General features: G+C 37.4%; 1 protein-coding gene across 27 annotated transcripts in view; it reads right to left on the minus strand.

Moving 5' to 3' along the window:
- dlg1b (discs large MAGUK scaffold protein 1b) overlaps positions 1-15,021 on the minus strand; it is a 121,749-nt gene that overhangs the window by 19,659 nt on the left and 87,069 nt on the right. For all 27 annotated transcript variants that reach the window (XR_007928213.1, XR_007928210.1, XR_007928211.1 and 24 more), the window contains 3 exons: positions 13,049-13,218; positions 10,218-10,354; positions 9,980-10,124 (listed from right to left, as the gene is read on the minus strand). Coding sequence is in view for 24 of the 27 variants with exons in the window: in XM_051883723.1 (XP_051739683.1) it covers positions 9,980-10,124; positions 10,218-10,354; positions 13,049-13,218 (452 nt within the window). In the remaining 3 variants the exon portion in view is untranslated. The remainder of the gene's footprint in view (positions 1-9,979; positions 10,125-10,217; positions 10,355-13,048; positions 13,219-15,021) is intronic.

The following is a 15,021-nucleotide window of genomic DNA, read 5'->3' on the forward strand; positions in this document are numbered from 1 at the left end:
TTTTTAAATTCACAAAAACATTTGTATTGTAGTGTTATTACTTTTCAACCCCATGTTATTATTTCTTTAAAGAAGAAACTTAAGAACTCTTTAAACCTTCAGAGTTCTTTTTTGCAAACATACTTTGCAGACATTCTTTACAACTTAAAAGTACTTACTCTGCTCGGTAATACAGTAACTTAAACAAATAAGCACAAGTTAACCTGCCATAGCAAACAAGACAACAGGGAGATACCAAAGGTCTGAATCTAAATACTGCAGATCCATTCAAAATTGTTAAACACATATAACACCAATGGTGATCCTCTCAAACTTCTCCAAAACACACACTTGTTCGGAGAGCATCCGTTATAAAACGCTCACAGTACATTAATTTTGGCAACTACGTGAATATATTGAACTGTGTTCATGCAGAAATACGATGTTAATAGCGATACTCGAATAACGGACTCGCGAATGCGTTATGTACAACTCCTGTATGTCACTGTAATCGTCTTTACCTTATTTACAATCGTCATCCATCAAAACCTTTTTAGCGACACTGGTTTTCTTTTTCCAACTGAGAGAGTAGTTTGCATATCCTATGTTCATGAAGCACCGCTCAGTCTGTATTTCACAGCAGCACAATGAGAAACGGCCTGGGCTGATCCAAAACAAAATACGTACGAGAGAGATGGTGCCTTGTTTTAAATGTATTTTTTAATTAATTTCATTTGTCTTTGTTGTTGTTTTAATGTAACATATTAATAATAAATTTATTGAATTATATTAATATATTTAAATTAATTTTAAGTTATCTCGCGGCCCCCCTGGAGGATCACTGAGGACCCCTAGTGGATCGCGGCACACAGGTTGAAAACCACTGTCCTGATGTATTGATGAGTAATATTGATATGTGATATTTGATGAGCAATATTGAACTAAATTGAGCTGAATAATGACACAATTGTCTTCTGGTTCTGCTCTATGGCCGAAATTGAATTTGGTGCATAATTGAAGCATTTCACAATAACACTGTTATTTTCCTGTTTATTACATTAATGTGAAGTTGCTTTGAAACAATCTGTATTGTATAAAGAGCTATCTAAATAAAAAATGTGAACTGATATAATCAGCTAGTCTTAAATATGAAATGTAATTCCAATTTGTTTTTCAAAACCCACGTTAAGGCATTTTATTCATCTATGTGTCTATCACAGATCTTATTCTATTGTTTGTCCTCTGATGTGAGCTCTCTGATGGTTGTGAGATGTATATTTGGGCCCAGTTGGCTGGGAGCAGCAGTGGCAGTAGCTTTCTCTCCTACAGTACTGCACCGTGGCATATAATAGAATGAGAGGCTTAGCTGCAGAAACCTCGCTTTACCCTCAGGCGAAGCAGGGCGGAACAGAGTGGCACGATAAAAAAAAAAAAAAGCACAACAGATGGTAAAATGCATGCTTTATGGCTCTTCATGGGGACAAAAATATAATCTACTAACACGAAGGTTCCCCCCTCTGCAACACACTAACCAGAAAAAGCAGATCAGTGTGCCCTAAAAGCACACTCAAAAAAGAAACGCGCTTACACACCATCTACGAGCTTTAAACAGTGTTATTTCCATTCTGAGTCAAGCTGCTGAATGATTGTGCACACTTAACAGAATTATTTTTCATTCATTAACTCAGACTCAGATTGGCTCTCTGAGGCCGGTGTGCCATCGTTCCACATGCTGCCCTCTCTGCATTAGGATATTGCTGCTTGGATTAGCAATACAGACTTGACCATGTGATCCCAGCCATGATTGAATTTGCTATTTGTCTTTCAAGTCAAGCAGAGCAAAGCATCCTTGTCTGCTGGCTCCACTATGATGTATGGATGAGTCTCAGGGATGTAAGTGTGGGTCTGAGGGAGTGAGTCTTTCTGTAGCTATATCATCCCTAGCTATCTTCCACAACCTAATGAGCTGCCTGCTTACCAGCTAACTGGTAAGAAACCTCTTAAGTGACTCATCTGGAACGTGCTACATAGGCAGCAACTCTTTTCAACCCTCAACACTTTTTGGCACTGAATGAAACACTGAATGTTCGTAGTTCATGCTGTGGTTGCCTCTCCAAAGGATACATGTAATATTGTTGCGATGCAATGGAAGTAGAATAAATAGACAAAAACAGACAGTAGGGATGTGGTTCTAACCAATAGTTGTTGCTTGGATGGAGGCACATCTTAATGCAAGCTTGGAGTCTATTGTAAGAAAGGGGCAGGGTTTAAGTGGACGAAATGATCAGAGATATCCAGTACACATCACCAGGAAAAAAGAAAAAGAAACATATACATGGATGATGCTCCCTTTTTAGAAAAGTTTGCATATTTTAAGGATATCAATGAATTTTGTATATTTTATGTATCAAATATGATACAACAGGCTTTTAAGGAACATTTATTTGTTCATCTCCCTTGCATTGCATCATGTTTTGCCCTCCACAATAAAAATTACAGAGCTTTCATCAAAAACTAAGCATTTAAATATCTTACAAAACATATTATTGGGAGATATAGAGTGACAAATGATATTTATATGCATTTTATGCAAGTAAAAAATTTTTTTTTTTAAAAACTGACTATATTATTCAATTATTTCAGGATTTACAGGGTTGATTGGTAATATTTTAGTACTATTTAGTAAGTTAGCATTTTTATAATATAACAAAAATAATTTAAAATATTACAGTAGCCTACTTTTGAAGAATACACAAAATGTATAAAGTAAACAAATGTTTCAAACAGTGCAAAAGAAACAAGAAGCAAAACTATAAAGTTCTATCAAGTCTTTAAGTATTTGGTGTTGATTGCTAAACACCATTGCAAACACAAAAATCTAAATGGCTACTTCAAAACATTGACTTTCTTTCTTTTCCTTGACAAGCGGTGTCAAAAACGTGAAGTAGCCTGCTGTGTTAAGAGGGGAAACCCTGGAAACCACTGTATTTACTGCTGTTCCATAAGCGCCCCTATAGTCAGAGAGTGAATTTACATTTTCACTCGTTCCGTGTTGCTCCTCGTTCACTTGTTTATAGAGTGTCTTTTATGCAGCATACAGGCAGTGTTGATAAATAGAAATGACTGATGGAAACAATGTCACTCAGAGCATGCACGCTTGTGTGTGTGTGTGTGCGTGTGTGAGAGAGAGCGAGAGAGAGAGAGAGAGAGAGAGAGAGAGAGATGCATGCATGTTTACAGCGGGAGCGGGCTTACGACTGTTGACTGACAGAGTGACAGATGCATTGCCGTAGTAACGTGTGCACGTAGCCTACTTCGAAATGGGCTTTGGCTGAAAGCACGTTGCAATGACATCACATGACACGTCTAGACCCAAAATCTGCAGGAAATCTGCTGCAATTTAGAAAAATTGCAAGCTCCTCCGAATATTGCGGAGTTTGCATGAATTTCCATTCAATTCTGCGATCACAGAATCGCAAAATCCTGGAGGGACTGGTTACAGCACCTTTAGGAAATATGGGCTCCGTCCGAAAACTTAAAAATATTGCTTTCGGAGGATGCATTCCAAGGTAGAAAAGCAACAAGACATGTCCGATTCCAAAGTTAGCTGTCTCGACATACCTTCATCTGATTGATTTTTGAAGGCAGCATAGATGTATCCTCTGCTGCCTTTGATATCCCACAATCCTGTGCTTTCCATTCTGTGACAGTTGAGCTAAAAAAATTAAGATGCCATCTGAAAGTTGCAGTTAGTGGTAAGTTTGTGTGTAAATTTAAGTTTTTGACCAACGTTTTCCACTTCTGATGTCATTTCTAGCGAGAAATTACTATTGTGGTAATGAAATATTTGCTTAGTTATCACCAAACTTGCTCTCTTTTGCTGTAGATCATTCATTAAACCATATAGCTGCCTCAGAAGTCTGTCTGAAATTAGTTTTGTGAGGCACCTTTGTGCGCAAATGCTGCCTACAAAGGTCACTGCCTGATAAGGCAGCGAGGCAACAAGTCAGCTGCCTAAGTTTTTGGACACAGCCAGCAAGGCAGCTTATAAGGTTCAGCAACAAGTGCCTGTATCTCTTCTTTAGATCTGCCATCATTTCCATGTGTTATGAAGGCACCAACATACCTTGGCTGCAGTATTCTGCATGTGATCCTCCTAATTAGGGTCAGGGACCTTTTCTCTTCTAGTGGTTTTGAACTGATTTCTAGACTTCATCTGTGTCTAATAGGTCACAAATTGTGACCGATATGGGGGTGGTTTTGTCTAATTGCCCCATACACAAGGGGGATCAGCGCTATGAACAGAGTTGTGCAGGCTTTGACTTTGAGACTGGAGTCATCCATCATATTGGGGTACATGGCAGACATCCTTTTTAAGGATTAAAAACGAGTGTGTCTAAAGAGAGTTGTGTGGGGCACATCAGAAGAGGTGGAGAGATCAAGAGCTTTTTATGACAAAGGCGTGTCTGATTTGGTGGTATGGTGTTGTGTCTGGAAGTGTGTTACTGTGTGTCTGGGGTCAACAGCCATTGGAAGGCTTAGCAGTGGAGAATAAGGGTGGTTGATTATGTAAATGTGCTGTGGGCACCCATGGGGTGAGTATAATAACTTTGAGGTAACTTTCATTCAACAGACTTTGGCTTACTGGAAAATTATTCTGTCCATCTTCAAAAGTCAAGATATTGTAGGTCAAACGCTGTAGTCCCCACTGAACTAAGTGCTTTGAAGCTAAAGTACAAAGCTAAAGTTCCTTTCACATGACTTGCGTCAGGCATGCATCTCTCAAAACAAGCATCCTGTGGTGCTTTGAGATCCACATGAACAGCACTGCAGATGAGGGCCGTTCACACAAGTGGCATTCTCATGCTCCATCAACGCAATTGTTTAATTGTCTATGAACACATGCGTCAGATGGACATCCTTGACCTGTCACCACTGGCCAGAGCCATTAAGATAAAAATACTTCCAATCAGATGAATCTGGAGTAAGAATAAGCATTTTGAGCAGGGCTTAAAAATTCGATCGTTTCACTCCGAGCAGAATCGGTATTTTAACGTTTCTGTTCCAGCGTTCCTTCTGTATTATTAACGTTCCGAAACCGGTTTAATCAGAAAAAAATAACGGTTAATAACGTTATTTTTTAACTTTTTTTTGTTTGCATGTAGCCTACTTAATAATAATAATAATAATAATAATAATAATAATAATAGTAATAATACGTACAGCATTTTATTTATTAAAAAACCGTCTTAGCCAATAGGCCTACAATTATCTTTATAACAAAATTCTGTCCTAATGTAAACCTATTAAACAAAAGAAAAAACAACGGTTTATAAATAGAAGTATTTTTCAAGATATTTTAAAATGTTTGTTGCATGGTTAAAAATACTGACGCTATTCCTGAGAGGAAAAAAGATAAGTCGCATATACGTCGCATTTTATTATTCATAAATTATGTAATTTATCGGTAGCTAAACAAAGTAAAATGTTTACAAATAGCCTAGCCTATATAGCTTTGTTTATAATGTTTGTAAACATAAATTATGAACAAAACTGCCCTATTTTATTTTACCACAAAACATCTAAAGTTAACAGTTGGCCTATTCAGGCTAAATAAACGTCAAGCCAAAACGAATAAAAAAAAAAATGATCTTTTCTTTTTTAATGCCATTCCAGCTTCTATTGCTATTCAAGACAAGAAACAGGTTTATTTATTAGAAATAAAACTAAATAGGATGTAAAACTAATTAATTTAAAGTGAATCTGAAGCCTACCTTTCTCATTCGGCACAAATCCAACTGTTTCCATTTTCGAGACGAATGCTAAACTATTTATGTAAACTTTATACTTCACTCGCAGTATTGACATCATCCTTCACATAACAGCACAGTCAGGTGGTGGTCACGGGTGGTAAACGGCAGATTGTAGGCCTATTGCAGAATTGAATTGAGCAGTGTAATGTTTTATATGTTTGGTTGATTGTATTTTATTTTAATATTTAACAGCTGCAATATCAAGTAAGCAATGCAAGAATTTGTGTGTGTGCGCGTGTGAGGCACAGGCGCAACCACTGGAATTTTTTTTCCTTCTAAGACAGTAGACTGTACTGCGTAATTTATGGTCATACAGGTAAAAGCAAGACATAATTCATACATTTACAAAAGACACTCAAATAACAAAAACAAGCAGAATGTCTGTTTCCTTTACTAGATCTTTGGAGTGCGCCACAATGAACCACTTTCGTTTTGTTAATAGACCTAATTATTTAAGTGAAATATTTTGTGTAGCCTATAGGCCTATTCCCTTTTATTTTAAATGTGTTATGTAGTCCTATAGTTTTATTCTGTTTTCTCTGTTCACAGAAGCGCTGCAGATGCATGATATGGCGTTGTGTGAACTCATGTTCTACATATCCTGCAATTTTCGCTGGTTTCAAAACGCACAACAAGCTGCAATATTATTTCACGTTCATTTTCACTTAAATGTAGGCCTAATGCTTGACAGTTGGTGACATATATCATCGGAAAAACTAACGCCAGGACATTGCCATTGTGACTTACCTAACCTATGATGACTTGACAGCTGAGCATGAGCGCGGGCATTTCACTCACATTGGATGCGTCAGCGTAACATTTGCATAGGCTCTACTATTTGAATTCGTGATTGGTCAAAATATTAAACAGAATGATAAAATAACGTTATTAACCGGTTAATGGCCATTTCAAATTAGCGTTTTTGTTCAGAATGATTAAATTTGATTTAGTTTCCGTTTCTGGTTACGTTCCGGTCAAAATTTCATTCGCTTCTGGTTTTAGTTTTTGTTCCTTGAACTGGTTCAGAGCCCTGTTTTAGAGTATTGAATTTATATTTTTAAAAGATGTGTCAAACAATGTCATGTATCTAGAAGATCGGGCCACCGGCCATCAGCTACATACTGATGCATCATGATTTTCCTGGTACTTGTTGTCTGGGCTTTGAAAGGTCAACAACAAATGGAGTCAAAGTTGAAACTGTTTAACTTTGGGTATTGCATTGCAATGCTTGACCCATTCACAACGCAGTGCCGAAGGTAATACTATAGCTTGACGTATTACACCGGGGAACATTGACATGAATCATGTTTTAAAGACCTTAAGGTTCATTTGTGTTCACCTTGGCTTTTCCATCACAAGAGACAAATCATGTTGACTGTAGGGATGGGTCACTACGATCAACAAGCGAATTAAGGCTTGAATACACTAGGTGACTTTTGCCCAGATTTTCAGTCTGAACACATTAACACTAGTTGCTAAAAGTCAGAGACAGTCTACAGATTTTCAGCAGTTGGAAACTGACAGACAAACTGCATATTGTATGATGGACACGGACTCAGATTTTTCAGCTTTAGACTATGATTCTATATTGATGAATATTTTGAGCTGATTTTAGAACACACATTGTTTTCATTTGTCATGCATCTCCTAGCAATGAGGTGCTTGTTTCTGTGAGTTTGTTGTGTTCGGAACAACTTTTTCCCTCTGTTAATATTTACAAAGTCTGCAAGTGTATGATGGCTGGAGTTTTAAAAACTGTTTAGAATTTAAAAGGTGTGTTGTGTATTACAGCCATGAGTGGTCCAACAACTGACTAGTCGATAAGTGATGCGACGTGTAGCCTAGTATGGTGTCCCATACTCGGAATTTGTGCTCTGCATTTCACCCATTCAAGTGCACACACAGCAGTGAGTATTGAACACACACAAACCGTTAACACACCAGGGGCAGTGGGCAGCCATTTTTGCTGCGGCGACCTGGGGAGCGAGAGTGGAAGAGAGTGGAAAAGAGCATTGTTTTTTCACTCCCCCCACCCCTGCCAGTACTGAGACTCGAATCCGTATTCCATATTGTGCTCTAGGTGTTAGACATGTTAAAAATAGTCATACAAAAAAAAAAAAAAGCATTTTAAAAGGTTACTTTGCGTTTATCTCAATGGTTCTCAATTTTTTTTGACTCATTGTCCAACACAATATTCAAAGACTCCATATATGCCAAGATATTTCCAGTATTTCTGCTGAAATTATGACATAGCTGTTTGTTTTAAAACTTGTTTTTACTGAATTAATTAACATGGTTTATTTTAATATATTAAAATAATTGATCAAGATTCATCAAAATCATTAGTGATCATTAATCAAGATCATTAGTGATTCCGGAAGTTATTGGTGCTTTTCCACTGCATGGTACGATTCGGTACGGCTCACTTTGGTTCACTTTTTGGTGCTTTTCCACTGCATGGGATGGCTTAAATAGTACTACCTCGGTTGAGGTTCTAAGCATGCCGTACCGATACTAAATGTGATGTGTAAACACTGCACACTGATTGGTCGGAGAGAATTGTCACTACCAGCGTCATTGGATTTGAAACACGAGACACCAAACCCACTAGTCAGTAACAGCCACCGCAGTATCATTTGTTTCTCGAAACAACTTGCTTTAAACGACCGTCACACGCAACTTGAAAAAAGAAATGGCTGTATCGTGGTCAGTAGACGAGGTGCAGACTCGCTGGTAGTCTATAATCCCACCCACTTTGAAGTGGTACTAAACTGCAGTGGAAAAGCAAACCGAAAGTAAATCAAGCCGTGCCGTACGTATTCCATAACTGTGTGTTCTTCAATAAAAACAATTTATATTGAGGAAAATAAAGAAATATGTTTTTAATTTTATTTTCATATCTGATATCATTCTATGGGCCAGATTTACTAAACAAGGCAAATTAGCATGCAAACCTTAGTAAATCACCTTACATGATTCATTTCAATACTCTCCTCCCATAAATTTTTTGTCTGAAAGAGAAACTCCTACAAATGCATATGCAATAAGATTAGCCACAAAAATAACCTGTCCAGGCCTATTCAGCGCTACATTTTCACTGCTTGTCTTTAGTAAATCCTGAAAGTGGTTTTTTAACGCCAAAAGAGGGTTTGCGCTGGCACAAGATGTTATTAAATCTGGCCCTATGTGTTTTTAGTTTATTATTAGAGATTACAGATTATTTAAATATAGTAAAAAAAAATATTAATTTAAATACTTTCAAGTCATCCTGCACCCCCCTTGGAAATTTGTTGAGGCCCCCTAGTGGGCCTTAGCCCCCGGTTGAGAACCACTGGTTTAGCTATTTACAAGAATGCAAGAATACAAGAATGTGCAAATTCCCCCAGAAAAAAACAACAACAACAAAAAAAAAAAATCCACTTGGGGTGAAATCAGCCTAATTAGGGCTTCCTTAAGATCAATTGGTTGATTAGACATTCAGGCAACCAACCAACTAGTCTATTTTGAACATACTGTATGTGCTTTGCACATCCCTAGTTGTATATTTTCTTAAAAAATACTTCCAAAGGCAGATCACAGCACTCAGCATTACTCTGAGTCATTAGTCTTATATTTAAGAGCAGGAAGACAAACGGAGGGGCATTGTGCAGTGGTGCCTTCACCTCCCCTACACTTAGGCAGAACGTAGGCTTTAATGGCTGCGGGGGCGGCACGTTCAGACAAGAGCAATCGATAGTAGTTTAGTCCTCTCCTCTGTGGCCTATTAGTGCTCCTGCTGGCAGAGCTATGAACAGAGCACAGATCAATACCCTCACTGCCGGGCATGGGCCTCACACACCGCAACAGTCTGGTCTGTACAAGTATGACACTTTATCCCACCCCAACCATCACCACATTTCACAGCTTTTACAAATGTTTCCGTCGAGGCTGTACGTGCAGTGAAGAATGAGAGATGTTTTGAGGGAGATTGTGAAATGTATTAATGGATAACATAACTTTTTACCATAACTTTTTAAAAGTTACCTACCTCATTCTATTAGTAGATATTGTAGACTTTGCAACATAAGGTGCTTCAAATATTTGCCTACCTAACAACTCCTTCACTGTATTTACCACTAATTCATACGATAAGAATATAAACTGTGACTTTTTTGATTTTAGTCAGGTCATTTTATAGTGGAACTCACAGTTGGTGATGTCAGGAGGAGCAAAACTGTCATTCATGAAGACACTATTGGGTTTAGCCACTTTCAAGTAGACCACGTCTGGGGTATTTTTCAAGGCAGTCACGGCATGCTCATGGGTAACCTCCTCCAGGCAGGAGCTATTCACCTAAGACCACCAAAACACACACAAACACAGTTTGTGACTTTAGTCTATTTAACAAGCACAAGGTCAACAATAGGCAATATACTTTTTCCTTACAGCAAGAAGTTTGTCTCCTATCTGCAACCTCCCGTCTTTGTGTGCGGCTCCACCTTCAATAATCTTAGTGACGTAGATGCTATTGTCCCCTGGGATGTGCTGATTCCCAACACCCCCTGCTATACTGAAACCAAGACCTGGGATAAACAAAGATACAAAAAAAAAAAAAAAAAAAGGTTAAAGGGTTAGTTCACCCAAAAATGAAAATAATGTCATTTATTACTCACCCTCATGCTGTTCCACACCCGTAAGACCTTCGTTAATCTTCGGAACACAAATTAAGATATTTTTGTTGAAATCCGATGGCTCAGTGAGGCCTCCATAGCCAGCAACAACATTTCCTCTCTCAAGATCCATTAATGTACTAAAAACATATTTAAATCAGTTCACGTGAGTACAGTGGCTCAATATTAATATTATGAAGTGACGAGAATATTTTTGGTGCGCCAAAAAAAACCAAAATAACGACTTATATAGTGATGGCCGATTTCAAAACACTGCTTCATGAAGCTTCGGAGCATTATGAATCAGCGTATCGAATCATGATTCGGATCGCGTGTCAAACCGCCAAACTGCTGAAATCACGTGACTTTGGAGCTCCGAACCGCCGATTCAACACGCTGATTCATAATGCTCCGAAGCTTCCTGATGCAGTGTTTTGAAATCGGCCATCACTATATAAGTCGTTATTTTGTTTTTTTTTGGCGCACCAAAAATATTCTCGTCGCTTTATAATATTAATATTGAACCACTGTAATCACATGAACTGATTTAAATATGTTTTTAGTACATTAATGGATCTTTAGAGAGGAAATGTCATTGCTGGCTATGGAGGCCTCACTGAGCCATCGGATTTAATCAAAAATATCTTAATTTGTGTTCCGAAGATTAACGAAGAAACACCATGAGGGTGAGTAATAAATTACATTATTTTCATTTTTGGGTGAACTAACCCTTTAACTGATGGTGACAGCAACATTTATATTTAGCTCTAATACATTTGACACTATACCCAAAACGTGCAAAAATCATCCAGACAACATGAGAAAAGAGCTATTAATAGTAGTTAAATAATCATCAACAATATCTGTCATAATGAACATTCTCTCACTCTCTCTCTCACATACACACACACACACACACGAAACATAATCATAATGAAACATACAGTAATCTTTAAATTTGAATGCACAAAAAATATTAGTTAAATTTCTGCATAAATTATACAACAAACTGTCTAAAGCCATGGGAAGGGAATATTTCCATAGCAACAGCAGCTTAAAGTCTTTGCAGTGTTGTGGAAATGTCATGGCTGGCCTTAAAATAGCCCCATTGTGTGTGTATGTGTGTGTATATATATATATATATATATATATATATATATATATATATACACACACACACACACGCATTTTTTCCAAGAGGGGACATTGTCTATGGTTAAAATTGTCTAGTTAAAGCGTGACTTGAAAAAAGTACACTCTTAACTCTGATCGGATATTGACCCCAAGAAATTATTTAGCAGCACTCTTAAAGCACTTTAGCAGTATAAACATTGTCACTCTGTGACATTATCAGAATGCTATTTGAGCATCCAGACAAGCCAGACACAGCAACTCTGATCAACCAATGGTTGGGTGGGACTATCTTATTGAGTAAACAAAGCTGTTTAGTGCCGCTAGTAATGCAGAAATTACTAATGTTTTACACTGATTTCTTTGGACGCTGCATTACTTCTTGCTGAGGGTTGCTTTGTTAAGCTGTTTTTGAATACGAAGTCTCCAGATGTACAATGTGTTATATATATATACACACACACACATTTTTTCCAAGAGGGGACGCTGTCTCTAGTCTCTAGTTAAAGCGTGACTTGAAAAATAGTACACTCTTAACTCTGATCGGATATTGACCCCAAGAAATGATTTAGCAGCACTCTTCCTTCCTCAGTGTAATGCTGGGAAGGATTAGAGGTTTAGATGAAGAACAAAGAATAAACACCTAGAAAATGCCACATTTGGTTGGCTGAAACTGAAATTCTGTTCTGTTGTATGCTATGTATCCTTTTTAAAAGAGCAAGAGTCACAATTATACATAACAATCAACTATTAACTTATAATAAACTTTATACATTTTAGAAAACAATTTAGAAAATTAGAGCCTATTCAAGTCAATTGTGAAGTTTTAAGACTTGCAACATGGTGCACATTAATTCTGAGCAATATTTTTTCACTGTTGATTGGCAAGATGTTTTGTATGCAGTGTAAATTTCATTCCAGTATAATTACAGGTTCTTCATGCTATCCGTAACCCTGCATTAGCCTAATTTTTAACCTTGTGATGTGGTTGCTTCTAACCCTGGGTTAAGCATTGTTTCCCACATTTATAACATCTGAAACTATGTGGTGCCACAATTTTCTGAGTACAGTAGAATGAAATAATATTAATAAAAAAAACTCTTTATTCAGTTGCAGAAATGTTTATGTGATTTTTTTCCTCTGAAAGTAAACATCAAACAGTGATGGAAAACATGCTAACTAGATGGATGAAGAGACTCAAACACGAAGAGGTTGCGAGCTCCTCACGTTGCACTTGTCCAATCAATGTTATTAACCTCATACATACACAAATAAGCACTGACCTAGTTTAACAGTGTAATATAGAGAATCCCAAAGATTACCCACTGACTACCCAAGATTACCCACTTACATTCAAAACTGACCTAACATGTAAAATGGGTAAGACCTTTAATATCCCAGGTACACTGTTAAATGTCTAAACTAAGATGCACCTATCAACAAGCACTAATGAGGTGTTGGTTGGTGTTACTGTACCTTTGGGTCCTTTGATGAGCTTGATCTCCATGACTTTCTCTGATGCTGACTTTCTCCTCCTGACATACAGTCTGACCAGTGACCCTGCCTCCTTCAACGCCTCCACAGCCTTACTGTGGGTCACGTCCCTGACATCAACTTCGTTCACTCGCAGAATCACATCATTCACCCTGATTGAAATAAAGTACAGGTCAAACACATGCATAAGTAACAATGAGGTGTGTGGACATCCCCATCCCATTTAAATTCTTGCATTATTCAACTGTCAAGAATCATCAAGTGTCCTGATACTGAGGGTGTTACATTTTTTGTAACTCTGTTGACAAAAAGTTACCTTCTGTGTTGTTTCTCAAGTACAACTAACAGAACCAAAGGCAAAATTGTCCATCAACAGCAAACTCTAGAGTTGAAGTTTGTAACTTCTCCTATATGACTTTTTTTTCTCTATCATTTCAAATGTATCATTTTGCTCCAGAATACATTGATTTATCAACTGGGATCATATGTGTTCATTTTGTGTGGTTTTTGAGGCGTCAACATTTGGGTTACGATCCCATTGCATTATATGGGCTCACAGAGTTGGATTATTTTTCTAAAAATCTGTGCTCCACTAAAAATGGAAGGTCATTTAAAATTTGGCATGGCATGAGGGTGAGTAAATGACGAAAGAATTTTCATTAAACAAAGCTGTTAAGCGCCGCTAGTAATGCAGGAATTACTAATGTTTTACACTGATTTCTTGCTGAGGGTCGCTTTGTTAAGCTGTTTTTGAATACGAAGTGTCCAGGTGTACAATGTTCTATCTTTTGAATGTTGTCTGCTCGGTCAGTGCGCATGCAAATTGAACTGGTGGCATAAATGCAGAACTTCAACACAGCATCTTCACACAAGAATAGAGTATAGAAACTTTGAGCGCTGAGTACAATTCAATTCTAGGTGAGAGCTCTAACTGGGCATGAAAAATTACAAGCTATAAAAGTCAGTTATCAAGTCCATCAAAACAAACTAAAGTTATACAATTATACATCACACTGTCTGTAAGTATCTCAAAGCCTTTATGACATACAGTACATTCATTAACTCTCTCTTTCACACAATTAAATTTACAAAACAAGCAAGCAGTCAGTGGCATGGCTGGCTCTTTAAACTCTCTCTGTGTGTGTTGAGCTGTCTATGTGATGCTGTCAGGACCTCAGTAGCGCTGTTTTAATGAGCCTCTGACAGCAGGGAGACACTGGAGGGCTCTATAGCTTAGTAACACTACTCCAAACCAGGACAAATCCAGGAAGATATATATTACAATGCTCAATGGTCAATACAATACAATCTCATATCGAAATACATATCGAATTGATTTTAACAGACTTTTAAAAAAAGTTTTTTTTTTTTTCCTGAAGACTGTATTCATGTACATCCAAGTATCTAGACACTTAAGTCACATTTAGAACATTTCTATTCAAAAATATTGTTATAAGGAATGTGTGGTCACCTGTCCCTGATCAAACGCTTGTCTTAGATACCATCTACGTAAGACACAATACAACAGAATAGAACAATATGAAGAATTTAAAATTGTAACTATTTTAACTACATTTAGCACTTGTGACACATTGTTAAAAAAACTGTTGCGTCATTGACCACATGGGATTTTCAAAGTAATGTTTTGTTTAACTGTTTAGAGTATGAACTAAGTGTGTAACAATACATTGATATAGATCGATGCATCGATTAAATGTCTAACGATACAATGTATCGATGCAACATGTAAAAAATCAATACCATTTATACATTTAAGAGGTACCTTTGTTTTCACACTCTCTACATTTTTACGCAATGTCAGTATGCATTACCGCCAAGGCATGCATTCTCGTTTAAACTATCTTTTAGAACTTGTGAAAGACGCTCAGGACAATTGATCGAGACGTCACTGTCCCAATAGGACCAGTGCCGAATCTTCACTAAAGTTTATCAGT

This window comes from Ctenopharyngodon idella, chromosome 2 (genome assembly GCF_019924925.1).
Source record: "Ctenopharyngodon idella isolate HZGC_01 chromosome 2, HZGC01, whole genome shotgun sequence".
Lineage (NCBI taxonomy): Eukaryota > Metazoa > Chordata > Actinopteri > Cypriniformes > Xenocyprididae > Ctenopharyngodon > Ctenopharyngodon idella.